Source organism: Mesoplodon densirostris, chromosome 14, assembly GCF_025265405.1.
Source record: "Mesoplodon densirostris isolate mMesDen1 chromosome 14, mMesDen1 primary haplotype, whole genome shotgun sequence".
Classification (NCBI taxonomy): Eukaryota; Metazoa; Chordata; class Mammalia; order Artiodactyla; family Ziphiidae; genus Mesoplodon; species Mesoplodon densirostris.
In genome coordinates, this window is record NC_082674.1 from 59,549,265 (window position 1) to 59,572,642 (window position 23,378).

The window sequence follows — 23,378 nt, forward strand, 5'->3', positions numbered from 1 at the left end:
TATCACTGATTTCTAGCTATTTGTTTTCATCATTCTTCCCTACATCCTCTGCCTGTTTCCTTTGCCTGCTGCTACAAGAAACCTTCCTGGGGTGGAATCCCCTGCCTTCCTGGAACAGATAATGATACATTATTCCCTGGAATTTAGTCAATATGGATACTTTAGAGCTAACAGGAACAAATTTTCCAGGCTTATCTTGTTCTGAAAAAAAGATGCTGATAGATAAGCTGAATTATCTTTGCACATTCCTCTATCGATTCATCTTATTAGATATTAATTTTAATCCCATACTAGTGTCCCTCAGCAATGCAATTTGCTTTAAAAGTCAAATGCAGTGTTTAAGTACCATCCAAAATTTTTTCAATACTGGAGTTCCAGAAGAACATTGTGAAACATTTGACTCAGAAGGCTGTCTTGGTGAGGTCAAGGGCTGAGCTAGGCCATTTGCAATTCTGACAGCAAATCACCAGCTTGCTTATTACTACAGATATATAGTAGAAGAAAACAAGTAAAATGCCTGCATTAATTTCCTGAGGCTGCCGTAACAAAGCACTGCAAACTGGGTGGTTTAAAATAACAGAAATATGTTGTCTTGTATTTCTGGAGGCTAGAAATCCAAAATCAAGATGTTGGCAGGGCCATGGTCCCTCTGAAATCCGTAGGGGAATTCTTCCTTGTCTCTTTCCTGCTTCTGGTGGTTTGCTAGCAATCTTAGGCATTTTTTGGCAGACATTGGAGTCAACAACACATTATCATGTGGTGTTCTCCCTGAGTGGCTTTGTCTTCACGTGCTGTTTTCTAAGAAGGACACCAGTCATGTTGAATTAGCGGCTTACCCTACTCCAGTAGGACCTCATCTTGCTTTAATTAATTACAATTAATTAATTCATTGTAATGACAGTATTTCCAAATAAGGGCACATTCTGAGGTACTGGGGGTTAGGACTTCAACATATCTTTCTTTGGGGATGCAATTTGGTGCAATTGATCTCTTTGCCTCTTACGGACACTGTGAGTCTCATTATTGATTACAGTTCCCTCTTGTTTGGCTTCTAGACAGAGAAATCTGTGGCTCATGTCGAATAATTACACAGGCCCTTAAGGTCTCCATTTCCGTTTCCTTTCCACCCCCTTCTTTACTGTAATTTTCTATGCTTTGTGTCCTGTCACTGAATTTCTTCATCTATTTATCTATCTTTTGTATTGAATTATGTTTCTCTTTGCTGCCGCATGTACATAAATAACATTAATAAATTAGTGAATACATTAGACATACTCAGGGCACCTTGATCTTAATCAGTACATTATCTCTAAGTCATAAGTCAACTGAATGGTACCTACTGGTTACTAACCCATGTTTTGCTTGTTGGTGTTTTTAATGTGTCGTCTGCATTCGCAGAGGGTCAGATTCACTAACTTTTTGTCCCTTGCACACATCAGAGTATTTCTCACTTTAAGGCATGCTGGTTTCCGGTGATACTAGTCCTCCTCTCCAGTGTCTAGACTGCGGTCTCCTCCTCGTGACTTCCCGTCCTTCCCTCTGCCACTTGGTCAGGCTTCTGTCCCCTCCACTCCACTGCAGAAGCCTTGGTCAGGATCACCGGGACCTTCCGTGGGGCCCAATCTGACCATCCCTTCTGAGTCCTCCACTCACACCTACCTTAGCAGGCACTGACATCTTCCCCCTTCCTCAGCCTCTGGACAACACACGGTCCTGGTTTTCTTTATACATCAATGACCAGTCCTTCTTGGTTATCCATTCCGGTCCTTCTCTGCTGGAGAGGCCCAGGCTTGTCCTAGGACCCCTGTTCTTCACTTTCTCCCTAGGTCATTTCGTCCAATACCATCCAAACGCTGATGTGTCCTGAATGTATTACTCTAGACTTGCCCTCTAGATTTACGTTGTATAACCAACCATCCTTTTGACAACTCCACTTGGATGTTTAATGGACATACCAAACTTAACATTTTGAAAATAGAACTTCTAAATCCCACTCCCCACTGCCATCCCAAATCTGGTAGTCCTCCAGCATTCCCCATCTGGGTAAAGGATGCCACTCTCTGCTTGGCTGCTCAGGGGAAAAGATTTAGAGTTACACTTGCTTCTTTTCTTTCCTCACCTCCCACGTCAGTCCATTGGCAAGGTTCTGCCGCCTTTGCTCCAAAACATGTGCTGAGTCTGTCTGTCTCTTTCCATTTTTACTGTTTCACCCTCGTCTACCATCATATCCCTGGATCTTGGCCCAGATTCTCAACTGGTCTCTGTATCTCCCTACAGCAGCCCAAGTGATCTTTTTAACATGTAGAGCAGATCATCTCCTCCATCCCTGTGCTGAAAACCTGCCAGTGCCTCCTACTGCATTTAGAATAAAACAGAAACTCCTCACCGGCTTGGGAAGGCTCTTGTTCTGCTCTTGCAACCTCTCTGATTCTCTTTCTTTTTCATTTTTAAAGTTTTTATTATGGAAAAAGGTAAACACATACAAAAGTAGACCAAATATTAAAAAGGACCCCTTCGTATCTATAATTATTATTAACTCATGGTCAGTAACTATTATATTACATAATAATAACTCAGTAATTATTAACTCATGGTCAGCCTTGTTTCTTCTTTACCTCCACTTACTTCCCCCAACCCGTTATTTATTTTTATTTTTATTTTTTTTGCGGTACATGGGCCTCTCACTGTTGTGGCCTCTCCCTTTGCGGAGCACAGGCTCCGGACGCGCAGGCTCAGCGGCCATGGCTCACGGACCTAGCCACTCTGCGGCATGTGGGATCTTCCCGGACTGGGACACGAACCCGTGTCCCCTGCATCGGCAGGCGGACTCTCAACCAATGCGCCACCAGGGAAGCCCTCAACCCGTTATTTTGAAGCAAATTCCAGACATCTTATCCTCTCATCTATAAACTCTTTCAATGTGTATAAGATTCAAACTCTTAAAAAAATAAAATATAACCACAATACCGTTATCATACGTAAAACTGTTAACACGAGTTGCCTAATGGCATCAGATATCAAGTCAGTGTTCAATGTCCAACTGTCTCAGAAATGTCTTTTTTTTTTTTTTACTGTTTGTTTGATTCAGGATCCCAATAAGTTCACCCATTATGATTATTCATGTGCATTTTTAATCTCTTTTAAGCTATCTTTCCCCTCCATCACTCTCTCTCTCTCTTTTTTTAAAAATTTATTTTATTTTATTTATTTATTTTTGGCTGCGTTGGGTCTACATTGCTGCGCGTGGGCTTTCTCTAGTTGCGGTGAGCAGGGGCTACTCTTCGATGTGGTGGGTGGGCTTCTCATTGCGGTGGCTTCTCTTGTTGCAGAGCACGGGCTCTAGGCGCGTGGGCTTCAGTAGTTGTGGCTCGTGGGCTCCAGAGCACAGGCTCAGTCGTTGTGGCGCACGGGCTTAGTTGCTCCGCGGCATGTAGGATCTTCCCGGACCAGGACTCGAACCTGTGTCCCCTGTGTTGGCAGGCAGATTCTTAACCACTGCGCCACCAGGGAAGTCCCTCCATCTCTCTCTTTTCTAATTCTCCTTGCAGTTTATTTGTTGAAGAAACTAGACCGTTCATCAAGTAGTGTTTCTCACAGTCTGGATTGTGCTGATTACAGCCCTGTGGGGTGGGTTAACATCTTCCTCTTTCTCCTATTTACCATAAGTTGGTATTTGGCCTTAGAGGCTTGATTGAATTCAGGTTTGATTTTCCCCTTTCAGGGGAGACAAGATTACTTTGTAGGTAACGGTGTAACTTCTCTTACGACTCCCCACCTTGCCCACCAACTCAGGCCACGCTGGCCTCTGTCCCACTCCTCCCCCAGAAGGCAGCTCCAGCCTCGGTGCCTTTGCCTCAGCTGTTTCCTCTACCTGTAACACTTTCCCCTGATCTTTGCAGTCAGCTGCTTCCTGTCACTCAGACCTCAGCCTGAATGTCACTCCTCAGAGCAGCCCCTCCAGGACCTCTCTGTCTGCCCTGTAGCCCTTCTCACCACCGGCCGCCTGGTGGAATATTTGTTTGTTGGCTCGTTTACTGTCTGCTTCTGCTGAACTTGAACATCAGCTCCAGGGGAGCGAGCCTCATCTCCCACAGTCACTGCCGTGTCCCAGCACCTGGAAGAGTGTCTGGCCCATGGTGGGTGTTCAGCAAACTTGCTGTGTGAGATGGTGCCATGCTGGTGAGAAGTGCCTCTCAGTCACCATCTTTCTCTGTGCACTCAGGCAGCCAAGGGAGGCACCGTCAAAGCTGCTTCAGGCTTCAGTGCCACCGAAGATGCCCAGACCCTGAGGAAGGCCATGAAAGGTCTCGGTAAGTGTCCCACTGGAGGTAAACACCCCTCGTGCTGTGCATGACAGAGTCACCCAGAGGGTGTTGTGTCCACAGGCAACTGTGAGTACATCTCACGCTAAGAAAACACAATGGGAACAAGTTGACTTTTCAAGGCAAACTAGACGGGAGGGTTTTTTACTAAGAATTTTAAATGTTATGAACTCATTCTGGACTTCCCTGATAATTTAAATCTGTTTTACATTCCGGTATTATGAATCTATATATCAAATTTGAGAAATGTATTTGTTTTCCAGTTAACCCATGTATGCATGTCGTGCCAGAAGGTTTACAAAGCACTTTGACAAATATTATCTGAACGAATACATGTGATAATCCTGTGATGTAGTGAAAGCAGCTGGTCCTATTGTTATTTTCACCCCATTTTACAGATGTGAAACTGAGACTCAGAGAAGTAACGTAGGAAGGCACAGAGTAAGTGGAACTGAGCCATGAGTCACACTCAGCAGAGCCTGCCAGCTCTAAGTCCACGTTCTCTCCCTTGAGTCAGCCCCCCGCCTGTTGCTGCTGTAATAGGCACAGCTAGGCCAGTACCCCCGTGTAGCATGTGGGATTTTAGGTGAGAAGGCTGTGCGTACGTGACCAGAAGGGCTTGTCTTCCAGTGCATCACCCTCTGGTAGCTCCCATGGGCAAAGGCCTCCCACTGGGTGGGCACAGCCATGCCTGGGCACTGCAGGCTATGCTGACCTAGACCCTGCCTCCAAACTTGCCTGAGTGGACATTTGGCCAGAGAAGTCCTCTCTGTTTCATAGCTGCTATTTAGAATCTCCTCAAGATTTGGATAAAAACGTTTGACCATGAGGCGTTATTTCCCAGTTTTTCTATCCAAGAAGAATTCATCTTAGCCCCAATGCTACTAACAGGAACAATAACAATAATAGGGCTTCCCTGGTGGCGCAGTGGTTGAGAGTCCGCCTGCCGATGCAGGGGACACGGGTTTGTGCCCCGGTCCAGGAAGATCCCACATGCCGCGGAGCGGCTGGGCCCGTGAGCCATGGCCACTGAGCCTGCGCATGCGCAGCCTGTGCTCTGCAACGGAAGAGGCCACAACAGTGAGAGGCCCGCGTACCGCAAAAAAAAATAATAACAATAATAGTGAGCGTTTGTTAAGCTCTACTGTGTATCAGGCACAATGTGTTACATAGATTATGTTTTAATTCTGACAGCAGCTTGTTTAACTAATGAGAAAAGTTGAGGTTTAGGGAGATGAGCTAACTTGCCCGAGGTGTCTGGGGTTGTACGTGTCAGGATTCTAGGCAATTCCAGGCAGTCCGACTCCAGAGCCGGAGCTTAAGCCACTGTGCTGTGCTGCTGCTCACCTCTGAACAGGACGTTACCCTGAATCTATCATTTTCCTTTTTTATAAATAAAATGGAAAAGGTACTCGTCCCACCCTTTTTTTTCAGGTGTATCCTAATTCTTTGGTGGATAGCAAGAACACCATAATTCAGAATGTAGACCACATGGCATTCGGAATTCTCAGAGTCAGGAGGCATTCGATACAACAAACCATTTTCAGTGCTCGCTGTGTGGGCCAGTGAAGGTTAGAGGAGACAAGGACTATAAACCTAGTCCTGTGGTTCAGTCATCCATGGATGCTAGGCAGCCAAGGCATGCGCAGAAACATGATCGGTTCATAATATGATAGCGACGGGAGGGGCACAAGTAAGATCCCATTAGGAGTCAGAGAGATCACATGTCATTTGGGAGCATCAGGCAAAACTTCTTGGAGGATGTAGAAATTGAGATGGGCCTTGGGAGATGAGTTAAATTTATTCAGTAAGTAAATAAATAGATAAGAGAGAATGGGTTTCAGGTGAATGGAACAGCATGAGCAAAGGCATGGAGTGAGTGTGAGCATTGCCCTGTTTTGCATTTTAGCTGAGGCACTTAGCTGCAGGCCATGTAAATACATGGCTTGCAGCAGGGTGTACTTACAAAGCAGGAGTTGACTTTTTAGGTGACTTCTGGGAAGGCAGGTACCATGGGGTGGGTCCTGAGGATGCTACTGACATGCGAGGATGACCCAGAGGCATTGTCCAGGAAACAACAAATGCCAGAATCAGGATGCTAGATGGAGGGGGTTAGGGAGACATAAACCCATAGACTGGTAATGAAGGAGGTCAGGAGAAAGGAGTGCAGTGTAGTTGGGTCAAGTACAGGAACTCAGGAGCTAAGTCTCTGGATTTGGCTGCCTGTAACTTTTTATGTGGATATTTACAATAGTGAATGGGGTATGGTGGAGAGTCCCAAATGCCAGACAGCAGTGCAGATAGTAAATCCAGCAAATGGTGGGGAGCCATTGTGTATCCTGAGCAGGGGAGGGACACTGTGAGAGTTTGTCATTTTAGGAAAATGAATCTAGCAAGACGTTGGAAAGACCAATTAGGAAGTGAGACTACTACTTAGCAGACTTTAAGTTGTCTAAGAAGAAACCCTGAACTGGAGTGGTTGTCACAGGAATTAAAAGAGGGGACAGATACAAAAAGGGTTTTAGAGCTAGAGTTTGCATGATGTGACAGGAAATCTGAATGTGAAGGAAGAGAGTGGGTAAAATAATCAAAGCTATTTTGAGGGTTCAAGCCTGACAGACCTGAAGAGTGGTGGTGCCTTTCACAGAAACTGGATAAAAAAGCAAAAGGCAGTGAACCTTCTCCCCCCAGCTGAGAGTTCTCCTGGAAAAAGGATGGTTGTATCTATTACTCTCTTTCTTTTTTTTTCCCCCCGAGAGAACAGAGAGTAGGTCACTAAGTTATGTAAACTTAAAACTCTATAGCGGGCTTCCCTGATGGTGCAGTGGCTGGGAGTCTGCCTGCCCATGTGGGGGACATGGGTTTGAGCCTGGTCTGGGAAGATCCCACATGCCACAGAGCAACTAAGCCGGCGAGCCACAACTACTGAGCCCACGTGCCATAACTGCTGAAGCCCGTGCACCACAACAAAGAGTAGCCCCTGCTTGCCACAACTAGAGAAAGCCTGCACACAGCAACAAAGACCCAATGCAGCCAAAAATTAAAAAAACCCAAAACACAAAAAAAACCTCCTATAGTTTCCTCCATACACCTCACATTTTTCTAGATCTCTAATTTTGCAAAGAATAACTCTGGTAAATCTATATATTTTTTGATTTCTCCCTGAAATATTTCAATAGACTCTCCTGTAACTCATCACATCTTCCCATACAGTATATGGGAAAATGGAAAACTCACCCAGCATACATGAACATCCAGCTGTGAAAGTCGCCTGTAAAAGCTGCTGCAAGAAACAGGCAAACAAAATTTATGACGTTTTAAATTCGTAATTCAGGGACTTCCCTCGTGGTCCAGTGGTTAAGAATCTGCCTTCTAGGGCTTCCCTGGTGGTGCACTGGTTGAGAGTCCGCCTGCCGATGCAGGGGACACGGTTTCGTGCCCCGGTCTGGGAAGATCCCACATGCTGCGGAGCGGCTGGGCCCATGAGCCATGGCTGCTGAGCCTGCGCGTCCGGAGCCTGTGCTCCGTGATGGGAGAGGCCACAACAGTGAGAGGCCCACATACCGCAAAAAGAAAAAAACAAACAAACAAGAATCTGCCTTCCAATGCAGGGGATGTGGGTTCGATCCCTGGTCGGGGAACTAAGATACCACATGCCACTGGACAAATTAGCCCACGTGCCACAACTACTGAGCCCATGCGCTCTAGAGCCCACACACCACAACTAGAGAGAAGCCTGTGCACCACAATGAAGAGCCCTCACACCACAACGAAAGATCCCACATACTGCAACAAAGATCCCGCATGCTGCAGCTAAGACCTGACACAGCCAAATAAATAAATAAATTTTTTAAAAAGAGCAAAAATAATCTTTAAAAAAATTTTTTTAAATTGTAATTCATAGTGAAAAGTTTTGGTAGGATATTGCATCATGGGAATTCATGGGCAGTTACAAAAAGTTTCCTGATCAGAGATCAGGAAAGAGAGCTTAGAAAAGAAAAACACAAATACAGACCTTAAAACGCAGTGGATACAATGAGCAGCCAATTTAAACCCTGTGAAGTGCCAAATCATGAATTAAAAGACGGGTTTGAACTGTTTTGAAACTCAGAGGAGAAGATAAAGAGATAAAAGTGAGGAGAGAAAGGCAAGAACATGGAAGATAAATATGGGTGATCCAAAGAGGGAAAATACTATGATCACTCACATTCATAGATAAGGAAACTAATGCTCAGAGAAGTTAACTCTTTCGTTTAGTGGCACATATTTACAATGGAATATTACTCAGCCATAAAAAGAAACGAAATTGGGTTATTTGTAGTGAGGTGGATGAACCTAGAGTCTGTCATACAGAGTGAAGTAAGTCAGAAAGAGAAAAACAAATACTGTATGCTAACACATATATACAGAATCTAAAAAAAAAAATGGTTCTGATGAACCTAGAGGCAGGACAGGAATAAAAAGAAACGAAATTGGGTTATTTGTAGTGAGGTGGATGAACCTAGAGTCTGTCATACAGACTGAAGTAAGTCAGAAAGAGAAAAACAAATACTGTATGCTAACACATATATACGGAATCTAAAAAAAAAAAATGGTTCTGATGAACCTAGAGGCAGGACAGGAATAAAGATGCAGACGTAGAGAATGGACTTGAGGACATGGGGAGGGGGAAGGGTAAGTTGGGACAAAGTGAGAGAGGGGCATGGACATATATACACTACCAAATGTAAAATAGGTAGCTAGTGGGAAGCAGCTGCATAGCACAGGGAGATCAGCTCCATGCTTTGTGTCCACCTAGAGGGGTAGGAGGGAGGCTCAAGAGGGAGGGGATATGGGGATATATGTATGTGTATAGCTGATTCACTTTGTTATACAGCAGAAACTAACACACCATTGTAAAGCAACTATACTCCAATAAAGATGTTAAAAAAATAAAACCTAATGAAAGGAGAGACTGAGACTCTAATCTAGTGTCTGTTTTCCCTCCAAAATAGACAAACCCTCTGAACAAGAACTTCTTTTCTTAGAAAGCTCTCTGTCTGTGTTTGGGTTACACCAGTGTCCGCAGAGGAACCCATTTTCTCATTCCTCTCTCAAATCACACTCACTCCCTGTCTCCGCTCCTCACCAGGCACGGATGAAGATGCCATCATCAACGTCCTGGCCTATCGCAACACAGCCCAGCGCCAGGAAATCAGGACGGCCTACAAGACCGCCATCGGCAGGGTAGGTGGCAGCTCTCTGGCTTGACAAGGGACCTGTCAGCAGTAAGGGAGCAGGGGCCCCTTCCTTCTTGAATCCTGAAGTAGTGGCCCTTGGTTTTTAAAAAATGGATCCTTTGCCTTGTTTAAAGATGTTCTTGGAAAAAACAAACAAACAAACAAAAAACACTTTCAACACGTTCAAGAGTTCCTCCACTGTCCATAGCCAGAAGTGATTTCAGGGAGCTCTTGATTCACAAAATTCAAGGCTCAGTTTAGTCTCTTCCCCCACAAGTCCTTTCAGGGACTTGGTTGTGGAATGGACTCAGCCCCCTGCCCTTTGGAGCACTGGGCAGGGCTCAGCTTTCAGTGTTGCTTCCCTTGGCCTTTCCTTTAGGCCTCTCGTGAATGAAGATCCTCCAAACTGACTAAAATGTTTAAATCCAGTTTGTTCTAAATAGGCTCTCCGAGGAGTTAGGGTCTATCCAACTCTTCTACATAAACCCATTTGTAGTATATATTCATTCCTTTGAATGATCCTTAATTGAGAGCCACCCTCTCCAGTTCTAGAATGGGGCTCTGTGTGTGTGTGTGTGTGTGTGTGTGTGTGTGTATGTATTTTAGTGGCTTATGCATTCAAAGGTGGTTCACTCACCATGTTTTCCCCTTCCTCTTTGAATCCCACACCCCTGAGCAACCCCGTCTCAGTCTCGTTTTCAACAGGTCACTTACCAGGGTCGTTCACCTAATCTTTCCACATCACTGAAGCCCATCTGTGTGATTAGAGAATCTTTTTATTGAGGTAATGTTATCAATGAGTGCTTCCAGGTCTCAGAGTGCTGTTAACTCTATGATAAGTATTTCTATTCTTGGATATTTTATAAAAGCTAGTCAGACGAGCTGCCTCTCAAAGGCAGGCATTAAGCTGCTGGGTGGGGCATGGCTGGCTCAGCTATTCCCGGGAGCATCTACATGCAAATCTTGGCTGGACACCAATGGGATTCCTCCCTCAGATTGCTCAGAGTATCTTCTGGGCATTTTAATCTCTTCTCCATCCCCAAACAAATATAATGAACATGCATGAGATGTGTGAGCTAGAGAAAAAGTGTTGCCACATATTTGGGGTTGATTATTCAGCTTCAGAACTAAGCTGATCTGACAGCAGTTTGTTTAGATGAACAATCTTAATGGAGTGACTGAACGCTAATTTATTTGTTTATTCATCCATTTGATACGTGTGGATGTAACATAAAAATATGCACAATAGATTGAAATATAGTGTTGCGGACTCAGGTTTGTGAGAATCTGAGAACTTGAAGCCAAATCAACTCCGTATTAGTTGGTTGATCTTAAGCAGGTTCTTAAATTCTCTGACCTGTTCTAGGAGGAAATGTGACCAAATGTCTTTAGGAATTGGTCCTTTGGACTCCCTCTTGCGAGAACACCAGAATCACAATTAGCTGCTGGACAGTCATCGACAGGAAGACACTGGAACTCACCAAAAAAGATACCCCACATCCAGATACAAAGGAGAAGCCACAGTGAAATGGTAGGAGGGGCCCATTCACAGTAAAATCAAATCCCATAACTGCTGGGTGGGTGACTCACGGACTGGAGAACACTTATACCACAGAAGTCCACCCACTGGAGTGAAGGTTCTGAGCCCCATCAGGCTTCCCAACCTGGGGGTCCGGCAACGGGAGGAGGAATTCCTAGAGAATCAGACTTTGAAGCCTAGTTGGAATTGATTGCAGGACTTCAACAGGACTGGGGGAAAGAGAGACTCAACTCTTGGAGGGCACACACAAAATAGTGTGCACATCAGGACCCAGGGGAAGGAGCAGTGACCCCAGGGGAGACTGAACCACACGTACCTGCTAGTGTTGGAGGGTCTCCTGCAGAGGCAGAGGGTGGCTGTGGCTCACCGTGGGGACAAGGACACTGGTAGCAGAAGTTCTGGGAAGTACTCCTTGGCCTGAGACCTCCCAGAGTCTGCCATTGGCCCCACCAAAGAGCCCAGGTAGGCTCCAGTGTTGGGTTGCCTCAGGCCAAACAACCAACAGGGAGGGAATCCAGCCCCACCCACCAACAGTCAGGCATATTAAAGTTTTACTGAGCTCTGCTCACCAGAGCAATACTCAGCTCTACCCAGCACCAGTCCCTCCCATCAGGAAACTTGAAAAAGCCTCTTAGATAGCCTCATCCACCAGAGAGCAGAAAGCAGAAGCAAGAAGCACTACAATCTGGCAGCCTGTGGAACAAAAACCACATTCACAGAAAGATAGACAAGATGAAAAGGCAGAGGGCTATGTACCAGATGAAGGAACAAGGTAAAACCCCAGAAAAACAACTAAATGAAGTGGAGATAGGCAAGCTTCCAGAAAAAGAATTCAGAATAATGATAGTGAAGATGATCCAGGACCTCAGAAAAAGAATGGAGGCAAAGATCAAGAAGATGCAAGAAATGTTTAACAGAGATCTAGAAGAATTAAAGAACAAACAAACAGAGATGAACAATACAATAACTGAAATAAAAAATACACTAGAAGGAATCAATAGCAGAATAACTGAGGCAGAAGAACGGATAAGTGACCTGGAAGACAGAATGGTGGAATTCACTGCCATGGAACAGAATAAAGAAAAATGAATGAAAAGAAATGACAGCCTAAGAGACCTCTGGGACAACATTAAATGCAACAACATTTGCATTATAGGGGTCCCAGAAGGAGAAGAGAGAGAGAAAGAACCAGAGAAATTATTTGAAGAGATTATAGCTGAAAACTTCCCTAAGATGGGAAAGGAAATAGCCACCCAAGTCTAGGAAGTGCAGAGAGTCCCATACAGGATAAGCCTAAGGAGGGACACATAGTAATCAAATTGGCAAAAATTAAAGACAAAAATTATTGAAAGCAGCAAGGGAAAAACGACAACATACAAGAGAACTCCCATAAGATTAACAGCTGATTTCTCAGCAAAAACCCTACAAGCCAGAAGGGAGTAGCATGATATACTTACAGTGATGAAAGGGAAGACCCTACAACCAAGATCACTCTACCCAGCAAGGATCTCATTCAGATCCGATGGAGAAATCAAAAGCTTTACAGACAAGCAAAAGCTAAGAGAATTCAGCACCGCCAAACCAGCTCTACAACAAATGCTAAAGGAACTTCTCTAAGTGGGAAACACAAGAGAAGACAAGGACCTACAAAAACAAAACAATTAAGAAAATGGTCATAGGAACATACATATCGATAATTACCTTAAACGTGAATGGATTCAATGCTCCAACCAAAAGACAAAGGCTTGCTGAATGGATACAAAAACAAGACCAATCTATATGCTGTCTATAAGAGACCCACTTCAGACCTAGGGACACATACAGAAGGAAAGTGAGGGGATGGAAAAAGCTATTCCATGCAAATAGAAATCAAAAGAAAGCTGGAGTAGCTATACTCATATCAGATAAAATAGACTTTAAAATAAAAAATGTTACAAGAGACAAGGAAGGACACTACATAGAGATCAAGGGGTCAATCCAAGAAGAAGATATAACAATTATAAATATATATGCACCCAACATAGGAGCACCACAATACATAAGGCAACTGCTAACAGCTATAAAAGAGGAAATCGACATTAACACAATAATAGTGGGGGACTTTAACACCTCACTTACACCAATGGACAGATCATCCAAACTGAAAATAAATAAGGAAACAGAAGCTTTAAATGACACAATAGACTACATAGATTTAATTGATATTTATAGGACATTCCATCCAAAAACAGCAGATTACACTTTCTTCTCAAGTGCGCATGGAACATTCTCCTGGATAGATCACATCTTGGGTCACAAATCAAGACTCAGTAAATTTAAGAAAATTGAAATCATATCAAGCATCATTTCTGACCACACGCTATGAGATTGGAAATGAATTACACGGAAAAAAATGTAAAAAACAGAAACACATGGAGGCTAAACAATACATGACTAAATAACCAAGAAACCACTGAAGAAATCAAAGAGGAAATCAAAAAATACCTAGAGACAAATGACCATGAAAACACGATGATCCAAAAGCTATGGGATGCAGCAAAAAGAGTTCTAAGAGGGAAGTTTACAGCTATACAATCCTACCTCAAGAAACAAGAAGAATCTCAAATAAACAATCTAACCTTACACCTAAAGGAACTAGAGAAAGAACAAACAAAACCCAAAGTTAGCAGAAGGAAAGAAGTCATAAAGATCAGAGCAGAAAAAAATGAAACAGAAACAAAGAAAACAATAGCAAAGATCAATAAAACTAAAAGCTGGTTCTTTGAGAAGATAAACAAAATCGATAAACTATTAGCCACACTCATCAAGAAGAAAAGGGAGAAGACTCAAATCAATAAAATTAGAAATGAAGAAGAAAAAGTTACAACAAACACCACAGAAATACGAAGCATCCTAAGAGACTACTACAAGCAACTCTGTGCCAATAAAATGGACAACCTGGAAGAAATGGACAAATTCTTAGAAAGGTATAACCTTCCAAGACTGAACCAGGAAGAAATAGAAAATATGAACAGACCAATCACAAGCACTGAAACTAAAACTGTGATTAAAAATCTTCCAACAAACGAAAGTCCAGGACCAGATGGCTTCACAGGTGAATTCTATCAAACATTTAGAGAAGAGCTAACACCCATCCTTCTCAAACTCTTCCAAAAAATTGCAGAGGAAGGAACACTCCCAATCTCATTCTATGAGCCACCATCACCCTGATACCAAAACCAGACAAAGATACTACAAAAAAAAAGAAAACTACAGGCCAATATCACTGATGAACATAGATGCAAAAACCTCAACAAAATACTAGCAAACAGAATCCAACAACACATTAAAAAGGTCATACACCATGATCAAGTGGGATTTATCCCAGGGATGCAAGGATTCTTCAATATAAGCAAATCAATCAATGTGATCCACCATATTAACAAACTGAAGAATAAAAACCATATGATCATCTCAATAGATGCAGAAAAAGCTTTTGACAAAATTCAACACCCATTTATGATAAAAACTCTCCAGAAAGTGGGCACAGAGGGAAACTACCTCAACATAATAAAGGCCATATACAACAAACCCACAGCAAACATCATTCTCAATGGTGAAAAACTGAAAGCATATCCTCTAAGATCAGGAATCAGACAAGGATGTCCACTCTCCCCACTATTATTCAACATAGCCTTGGAAGTCCTAGCCATGGCAATCAGAGAAGAAAAAGAAATAAAAGGAATACAAATTGGAAAAGAAGTAAAACAGTCACTGTTTGCAGATGACATGATACTATACATAGAGAATCCTAAAAATGCCACCAGAAAGCTACTAGAGCTAATCAATGAATTTGGTAAAGTTGCAGGATACAATATTAATGCACAGAAATCTCTTGCATTCCTATACACTAATGGTGAAAAATCTGAAAGAGAAATTAATGACACACTCCCATTTACCATTGCAACAAAAAGAATAAAATACCTAGGAATAAACCTACCTAGGGAGACAAAAGACCTGTATGCAGAAAACTATAAGATGCTGATGAAAGAAATTAAAGATGATACCAACAGATAGAGAAATATACCATGTTCTTGGATTGGAAGAATCCATATTTTGAAAATGACTATACTACCCAAAGCAATGTACAGATTCAATGCAATCCCTATCAAATTACCAATGGCATTTTTTACCAAACTAGGACAAAAAATCTTAAAATTTGTATGGGGACACAAAAGACCCCAAATATCCAAAGCAGTCTTGGGGGAAAAAAACGGAGCTGGAGGAATCAGACTCCCTGATTTCAGACTATACTACAAAGGTACAGTAATCAAGACAATACGGTACTGGCACAAAAACAGAAACACAGATCAATGGAACAAGATAGAAAGCCCAGAGATAAACCCACGCACCTATGGTCAACTAATCTATAACAAAGGAGGCAAAGATATACAATGGAGAAAAGACAGTCTCTTCAATAAGTGGTGGTGGGAAAACTGGACAGCTACATGTAAAAGAATGAAATTAGAACACTCCCTAACACCATACACAAAAATAAACTCAAAATGGATTAGAGACCTAAATGTAAGACCAGACACTATAAAACTCTTAGAGGAAAACATAGGAAGAACACTCTTTGACATAAATCACAGCAAGATCTTTTTTGATCCACCTCCTAGAGTAATGGAAATAAAAACAAAGATAAACAAATGGGATCAAATGAAACTTCAAAGCTTTTGCACAACAAAGGAAACCGTAAACTAGACGAAAAGACAACCCTCAGAATGGGAGAAAATATTTGGAAACGAATCAACAGACAAAGGATTAATCTCCAAAATATACAAACAGCTCATGCAGCTCAATATCAAAGAAACAGACAACCCAATCCAAAAATGGGCAGAAGACCTAAATAGACATTTCTCCAAAGAAGACACACAGATCACCAAGAAGCACATGAAAAGCTGCTCAACATCACTAATTATTAGAGAAATGCAAATCAAAACTAAAATGAGGTATCACCTCACACCAGTTAGAATGGGCATCATCAGAAAATCTACAAACAACAAATGCTGGAGAGGGTGTGAAAAAAAGGGAACCCTCTTGCACTGTTGGTTGGAATGTAAATTGATACAGTCACTATGGAGAACAGTATGGGGGTTCCTTGAAAACTAAAAATAGAATTACCATATGACCCAGCAATCCCACTACTGGGCATATACCCAGAGAAGACCATAATTCAAAAAGACACATGCACCCCAATGTTCATTGCAGCACTATTTACAATAGCCAGGTCATGGAAGCAACCTTAGTGCCCATTGACAGATGAATGGATAAAGAAGATGTGGTACATATATACAATGGAATATTACTCAGCCATTAAAAGGAATGAAATTGGTTCATTTGTAGAGACGTGGATGGATCTAGAGACTGTCATACAGAGTGAAGTAAGTCAGAAAAAAAAAACAAATATCGTACATTAACGCATGTATGTGGAACCTAGAAAAATCGTACAGATGAACCGGTTTGCAGAGTAGAATTTGAGACACAGATGTAGAGAACAAACATATGGACACCAAGGGGGGAAAATCTCGGGGGCGTGGGGATGGTGTTGTGCTGAATTGGGCGATTGGGATTGACATGTATACACTGATATGTATAAAATTGATGACTAATAAGAACCTGCTGTATTAAAAAAAGAAAAATGCGGTTGATATAATTCCATCTTTCTGGGTTAAAAAATATGTCTAATAAAAATTCAGGGAGCTGTTTACACTTGAAAAAAAAAAGAAAATGGTCCTTTGTCCAAATAATTACATTTGTTTTTAATCAATGAGCATTAAGAAATAATCATGAATGATCACAAGGATGCAGCTAAATGCCTGTTTAGAAGAATAGTAGAAAAATAGAACGGGGGTCTTATTAAAGAAATTATATTGCCTCTACATATGGAAATTTCTGCAGCTGTTAAAAATGTTTTAGGTAAATATTGACTTGGAAATACATTCAGGTATATTGTTAAGTGAGCGAATACACTGATGTTGGAACCCCTTTACACTCTTAAATTATTGAGGACTTTTTTGTGGGTTACATCTATTGATGCTAACCATTTTAAAAATTAAAACTTAATTTAAATTAAGGATATTTAAAAGTAGGTATTTGTTAACTTATTTAAAAAACTATAAAAGCATATTAAATGTTAACATAAATAATGATTTTAGGAAAAATAGCTTTATATTCCAAAAGAAAAAAAAATTAGTGAGAAGATTGGCATTCTTTTAACATTTTGCAAATCTCTTTAATATCTGTTGAATGGAATACCCTGGATTCTCATATCTGCTTCTGCGTTCAACTTGTTGCGATATGTGCTTTTGTTTGAAGTAGGAAGGAAATCTGGTCTTGTACAGATAGGTAGTTGGGAAAGGGAGGAGTATTTTAATAGCCTTTTCACATAACTGTAGATCTGTAGACGTACCCAGTAGCCTTTGGAAAGCTTCCCTGGACAACTGTGAGAGGATGAGAGTGTAAAGTCAGATCCCAGCGTCTTAGTGTTATTACGAAGATGCTTTCGCACACACCAGCCCCTGAAAGGGTCTTGGAGACCCCAGCCGTCCCTGGACCCCACTGAGGGTGGCTGGTTTCCGTTACTGCAGCAGTTAAGCAGCATGCTTTCTTGTGTCCCAGGACCTGATGGATGACTTGAAGTCAGAACTGAGTGGCAACTTCGAGCAGGTGATCTTGGGGATGATGACGCCCACGGTGCTGTACGACGTGCAGGAGCTGCGAAAGGCCTTGGTGGTTCGTGATCCTCCCTTCCTGCTCTCGGTGCTGTTTGTGTAAATGCTGGCTGCTGGCGGGCTTTCTCAAGAAACAGTGATAGAGGCCTCTATCACTCTAGAGGGGAGGATAAGGCCTCCCCTCTAGAGAGTGGGGAGGAGGAGGTATAGGAGAAAGATTTTCCTGCATTTATGAGAGCTTGAAAGCATGACATTGCATTCTAGCCACTGTCATTTAAAAGTTGTTTCCCCAGAAGTTAAGGAATCGTTCTTTCCTGTGGTTCACTGGGGACTGATTAAACTTGTGCTTTTGCTGCAGCTCCAGAAGCTTTCTTGCTGTATTAGCTATTTTTGAGATATGAAACTTTTGACTGACATCTTGGGGGCGTCTCTGTCTGCTCAGAACTGGTAAAGTGTTCTCAGCGTCCCTAGATGCTGGATCCACTGTGCCCTACTCTAGGGTCTGCTGATTGTTCATGACCAAGTATGAAATTCAAATACAACTACCCTCCTCCACCATGTCAATAAATACTCAGCCTCGTGGAAGGTTCTGGGCTAGACTCTGGAAAAACAAAGAGATAACAGCCTTTGCCAGAAGATTCTGCCCTGCAAAGGAAAAGTACAGGGGAGGGCAAGGAAAGACAGCCCCCAGAGGGCAGAAACTGTCCCTAACCAACCCATAGAAACAGCCTGTAAATGTATGTTATGACTAATAATGATTATAGTAAACATGTTGGAATTTGGGTCGGACAGTTAAAAAGGAGCAAATCCTGTTGCTAGAACTTGGTGAGTTGTTTTTATTCTCTGCAGATTCCTGGTTGTAATTCCTCCTGTGTCTGGGACTCAACTTGGTAAACTGACTCATAGCCCTCTCCTCTGGGTTTTGCATTTAGGGAGCAGGCACGGATGAGGGCTGCCTGATTGAGATCCTGGCCTCCCGGACGCCCGAGGAGATCCGGCGCATAAACCAGACCTACCAACTGCGTATGTAGCATCCTCAGTGGCCCTGGCTGAGGCCCTGTTCTCTGAGACCTAGACTAACAGCAGGTGGTTACCCACTGACACACTGACCATGAGGGATCCTCAGTTCCAAGCTCTGCCTTCAGGCAGATCCCTGTCTACACAAATGACTGTTGGCTTTTCAAGACTTCTCAGGTGCGCCTGCCACTCTACTTAGGCTACCCAGGGTTTTATTACCCTGAAAGCTGGAAAGGGGTTCCATATTATCAAGCAGAGAATCAAAGGTGCTTGTTCAAAAGTTGTGGTGCCATTGAATCTTAGCATTCCAGGGAATGGCCTGGAGGAGCAGTCTCGCCCAACTTCTTACCTTCAGACTGGACTGTAGGTCCTGCAGCCACGTCAGAGGGATAGCCACTTACTCCCCTCTTAAAAGTCTCCAGGGCTTCCTTGGTGGCGCAGTGGTTGAGGGTCCGCCTGCCGATGCAGGGGGCACGGGTTCGTGCCCCAGTCTGGGAGGATCCTGCATGCTGCGGAGTGGCTGGGCCCGTGAGCCATGGCCGCTGGGCCTGCGCGTCCGGAGCCTGTGCTCCACAACGGGAGAGGCCACAACAGTGAGAGGCCCGTGTACCGCAAAAAAAAAAAAAAAAAATCTCCAGAGAACAATACATGCCTTTAAAAGATGCCTACCTTTTTACCCTAAGAATATAATAAAACTGCACAAAGGTTTAGATCACACAGTATTGCTTATATTAGCTTTAAATGTCCAACAGGTTGGCTAAACAAAATATGGTACACCCACACAATGTAGTCATCAAAATGTATATTGAAGGATATTATTAAATTACAATAAGTGGTATGGTGTATGGATAAGTGAAAAAGACAAATCATAAAATGGGATGCTATGATCCCATTTTTCAAAGAAAGAAAGAATATTTGTATATGGGGGGAAATGAGGAAGGATAGTCACCAAAATGTTATCAATGATTATTACTTCTGGGTGATTAGATTCATGATGAGGTTTTCTTTCCCTACCTTCATTTTACTTAGTTATTTTTTCCTAAGTTTTCTGTAATAAACATGTACACTTTGGTAGAAAGAAAACAAAACAACAAGAGTTTTTTGGTTAAGTGTTCAGATCTGGAGATTCTAAACCTTGGGAGTCTGGTTCTAGCGCTGGCTCCCCACGTCTGCCGAATACAGGACTTCTCCCTGTGGACAGTCCCCTGCTTGTCCCCAGACACAGGTTCAGAAACCCCACTCTGTTTGCCTTTCCACGGGCTGCTTAGCTGCTTCTCTGTGTCACTGCAGACCATGTTCAGGACAAACCCCTGGACGGTAGGAACCACAGAGTGGGGATCACAGCCCGACCTTCTCAACTGCCCAGTTCAAGGAAAAAGAGCATCTCATTTCCCCTCTAATGACAAGCTAAACTTATCTTGACCATTTTACCAGAGTTTAGTTTTTGGAAAACTGTGTGTGGGCTGAAAAACCTCACGAGGAGCTGCTTCAGTAGACAGGTCCTGAAGAGGGTGGAAGGCTCTGGGGTGTGACGCGGTGCCGGGCAGGGTTCTTTACTCTGATGTCTCTGATTTTACTCTCTTGCTAGAATATGGGCGGAGCCTTGAAGACGACATTCGCTCTGACACATCGCTTATGTTCCAGCGCGTGCTGGTGTCTCTGTCCGCTGTGAGTCGCTCCCTCCTTTGTGGGGGGAGGGGGGGTTGGGTGTTATTGAGACACTTACTCTCTACCCACTTTTCCAGCCTTTCTCATCTTTTCAACCTCCCAAATGGGAATATTCGCCTGTGTTTTTCTTGGGTCTCTGTTATTTTATCCTCTCTCCTTTAAAGACTCTGGCTAGTCATGTGGGCCCATTTGTTCTCATTTATACATACAAGCACCTGATACATGCCAGGTGCTTTTCTGTTTGTTTTAAAGTTGTTTTTTCTTTTTTTTTTTTTTTGATGTGGACCATTTTTAAAGTCTTTATTGAATTTGTTACAATATTGCTTCTGTTTTATGTTTTGGTTTTTTTGTCTGCGCGAGGCATGTGGGGAATCTTAGCTCCGACCAGGAATCGCACCTGCAACCCCTGCATTAGAAGGCGAAGTCTTAAGCACTGGACTGCCCCGGAAGTCCCAGGAAGAGTAATGTTATAACGATATGTTAGATGAATTGAACCAGAGGCGGGGAGCCCAGGCAGGAGGTTACCTTGGTATTCCAGATACTGTGAAAAAAGCAGGTCTGGGCTAGTGTGGGAGCAGGGGTGCCAGAAAAGAGAGATGGATTTGCAAGACATTTCACATGGCTTCACAATTTAATGTTTATCCCTAACCTCCTTCCTGTGTGTGAGACTCTCATTTCTCACTGCTTTTTGCGTGTTTCCTGATGGATATTCTGTCAGCACCTCAACTCAGTCCTCCTAAACTAAACCTGAACTCATTTTCCCTCCAAACCAGCTCTTCTTCCTGGCTCGTCTTTTTCTATTCATACTGTTGCTGTTCGTCCAACAACCAAAGCAGAAGCCCAGAAATCATCTCCAACTCCCACTTCGCTCTGTCTCTGATATTTACTTAATAATGCCAGTCTGTTTTTCTTACCTCCTACCCATTTTTTCTTTTCCTCTCAGATTTACCGCTGCAGACCCATGCCTAGATCATAGCATATTGAGACAGCATAGTAATAAAATAGCATAACAAACCAGAGGAAAGTAGCCTGTTTTGCCATTCTTTGGCATTCCTCCAAGGCTTTAGTCCTACCTTCCTGGTGAGCTGGTGTTGGTGAGGAATGAGGCACTTTCAGTAGCTCCTCAAGCCCCCACCGTTGGCCCCAGAGTCTCTTGATTCTCCTGTCTTTCCAGCTCCTATTTGGCAGAATTGATCAGTGTACATTTGCCAGTTAGGAAGGCATAAGTCAGCAGGGAAGACACGGGAGTGGGGGGAGGGGAGGAAGGAGGAGGGGACTGTCCCAGAGGGAGCGGTCACCAGGCCATATTTGTCCTCCTGCCCCTCCAACTGGCAGAGACGCCCACACAACATCAGGGAGCCACACCGAGCTTGCCCTCTGGCTGGTCAGCTCAGAACTCTGGGAATATCGCAAGCACGTTCAAAGACGTCTGTCCTTTCTCCCTAAGCTGGACTCAGGACCCCGTCTGTCTAATTACCATGTCCTTGGGTTCCCACACATTCTGTCTTATCAGAGCTCCCAAATCTTCTTGGATCCTCTCTCAGTCTCTTTGACTTGTTTTTCTCATGCTCAGGGTTTGTTTTTCTCATCCTCAGGGTGGCAGGGATGAAGGAAATTGTCTGGATGATGCTCTCGTGAGACAGGATGCCCAGGTCAGTAGAACTGCAGCTTCTTTCTTCTCTTTTGCCAATAAGACAGACCCTAGTTGGTGGTCACCCTCTTATAGTCCAATGTATATTGGCCAGGCTGGAATATGTTATGAAAAAAGATTCCCGCAGATGATCTTTAATAGCAGAAGTTTCTTGCAGAGATACCTTGGGCTTGGGGGTAGTTTAGGGCATCATTTTCTAATCATCCCTGGGTTCCAGATTTCCTAACATTGGGACCATGGTGTGGTTGCCCCCACAGAACCATGGAGTGTCTTTTGAATTACTTGGAGATAAAGGGACCTGCCTTTGTTGACCTCTCACTTTTACTTCCCCAAAGAGAACATTTCATACAATCTATGTAAAACAGCTCGGCACAGCGGGTACCATGTTGGGTAAAACTAATACCAAACCCCAAGAGACAGTTGCTTCCCTGTTACCCAGCCCTCTGATGGCTGCCCTGGCAGCAACCCCTGTTCTATTTACTGTGGCCAGATAACACTAATAATAATAGCTAATAAAAACTGGGTCCTTACCAGGTACAAAACACTGTTCTAAGCTCATCACATGAAGTATGTCATTGAATCTTTGCAATAACCCTATGAAGTAAGTATTGCTATCTCCACCTTATAGACAAGGAGACTGAGGCTCAGAGAAGTCAAGTTCCTTGCTCAAGTTCACACAGATAATAAATGGCAGAACTGGGATTTGAGCCAGGCAGTTTGGATCTAAACTCTGTACTGTTAACCAAAATGCAACCTTACAGAGAGATCGGTCCCATTCAGTATGTGAGGTATGAACCACTAGGGATTCCGTAGGAAAGAACCTTTTACCTTCACTAGAAAGGAGAGGAGTATATGGGTCCTAAGAGATCTGAGGATTAAGGGAGGCACATCCCATAAGGAGATACAGGAAATTGTCTTCAACCCAGAAGCTTTAAGGAGGGAGAGATATTGAAAACACTGTATCTCCCGGATGCTTATGTGAATTTCAGCTACCTCAAGGCGAGCATTTGGGGGCATGATGGAAGGAGCCTCCACAGCCCAGGTGAATCATGAATTTAAATGAAGAGTTAGTGAGAAATGTATTCCTGCCATATATATATATATATATATATATACCCACTCTGACCTTTTTGTGGGTTTACTAGGTGCTAGGCATTGTGTTAACTACTTTACATTTCTTCCTTACAACAAATCTGTGAAGTAGATGTTATTACTTCTGTTTTATAGATTAGGAGACAAATGCACAGA

General features: G+C 43.1%; 1 protein-coding gene across 1 annotated transcript in view; it reads left to right on the forward strand.

Moving 5' to 3' along the window:
• Positions 1-23,378, forward strand: part of ANXA4 (annexin A4) — a 75,323-nt gene that overhangs the window by 29,646 nt on the left and 22,299 nt on the right. The window contains exons 3-8 of the mRNA XM_060117032.1: positions 4,223-4,310; positions 9,454-9,548; positions 17,742-17,855; positions 18,727-18,817; positions 20,400-20,479; positions 22,075-22,131. Coding sequence (XP_059973015.1) covers positions 4,223-4,310; positions 9,454-9,548; positions 17,742-17,855; positions 18,727-18,817; positions 20,400-20,479; positions 22,075-22,131 — 525 coding nt within the window. The remainder of the gene's footprint in view (positions 1-4,222; positions 4,311-9,453; positions 9,549-17,741; positions 17,856-18,726; positions 18,818-20,399; positions 20,480-22,074; positions 22,132-23,378) is intronic.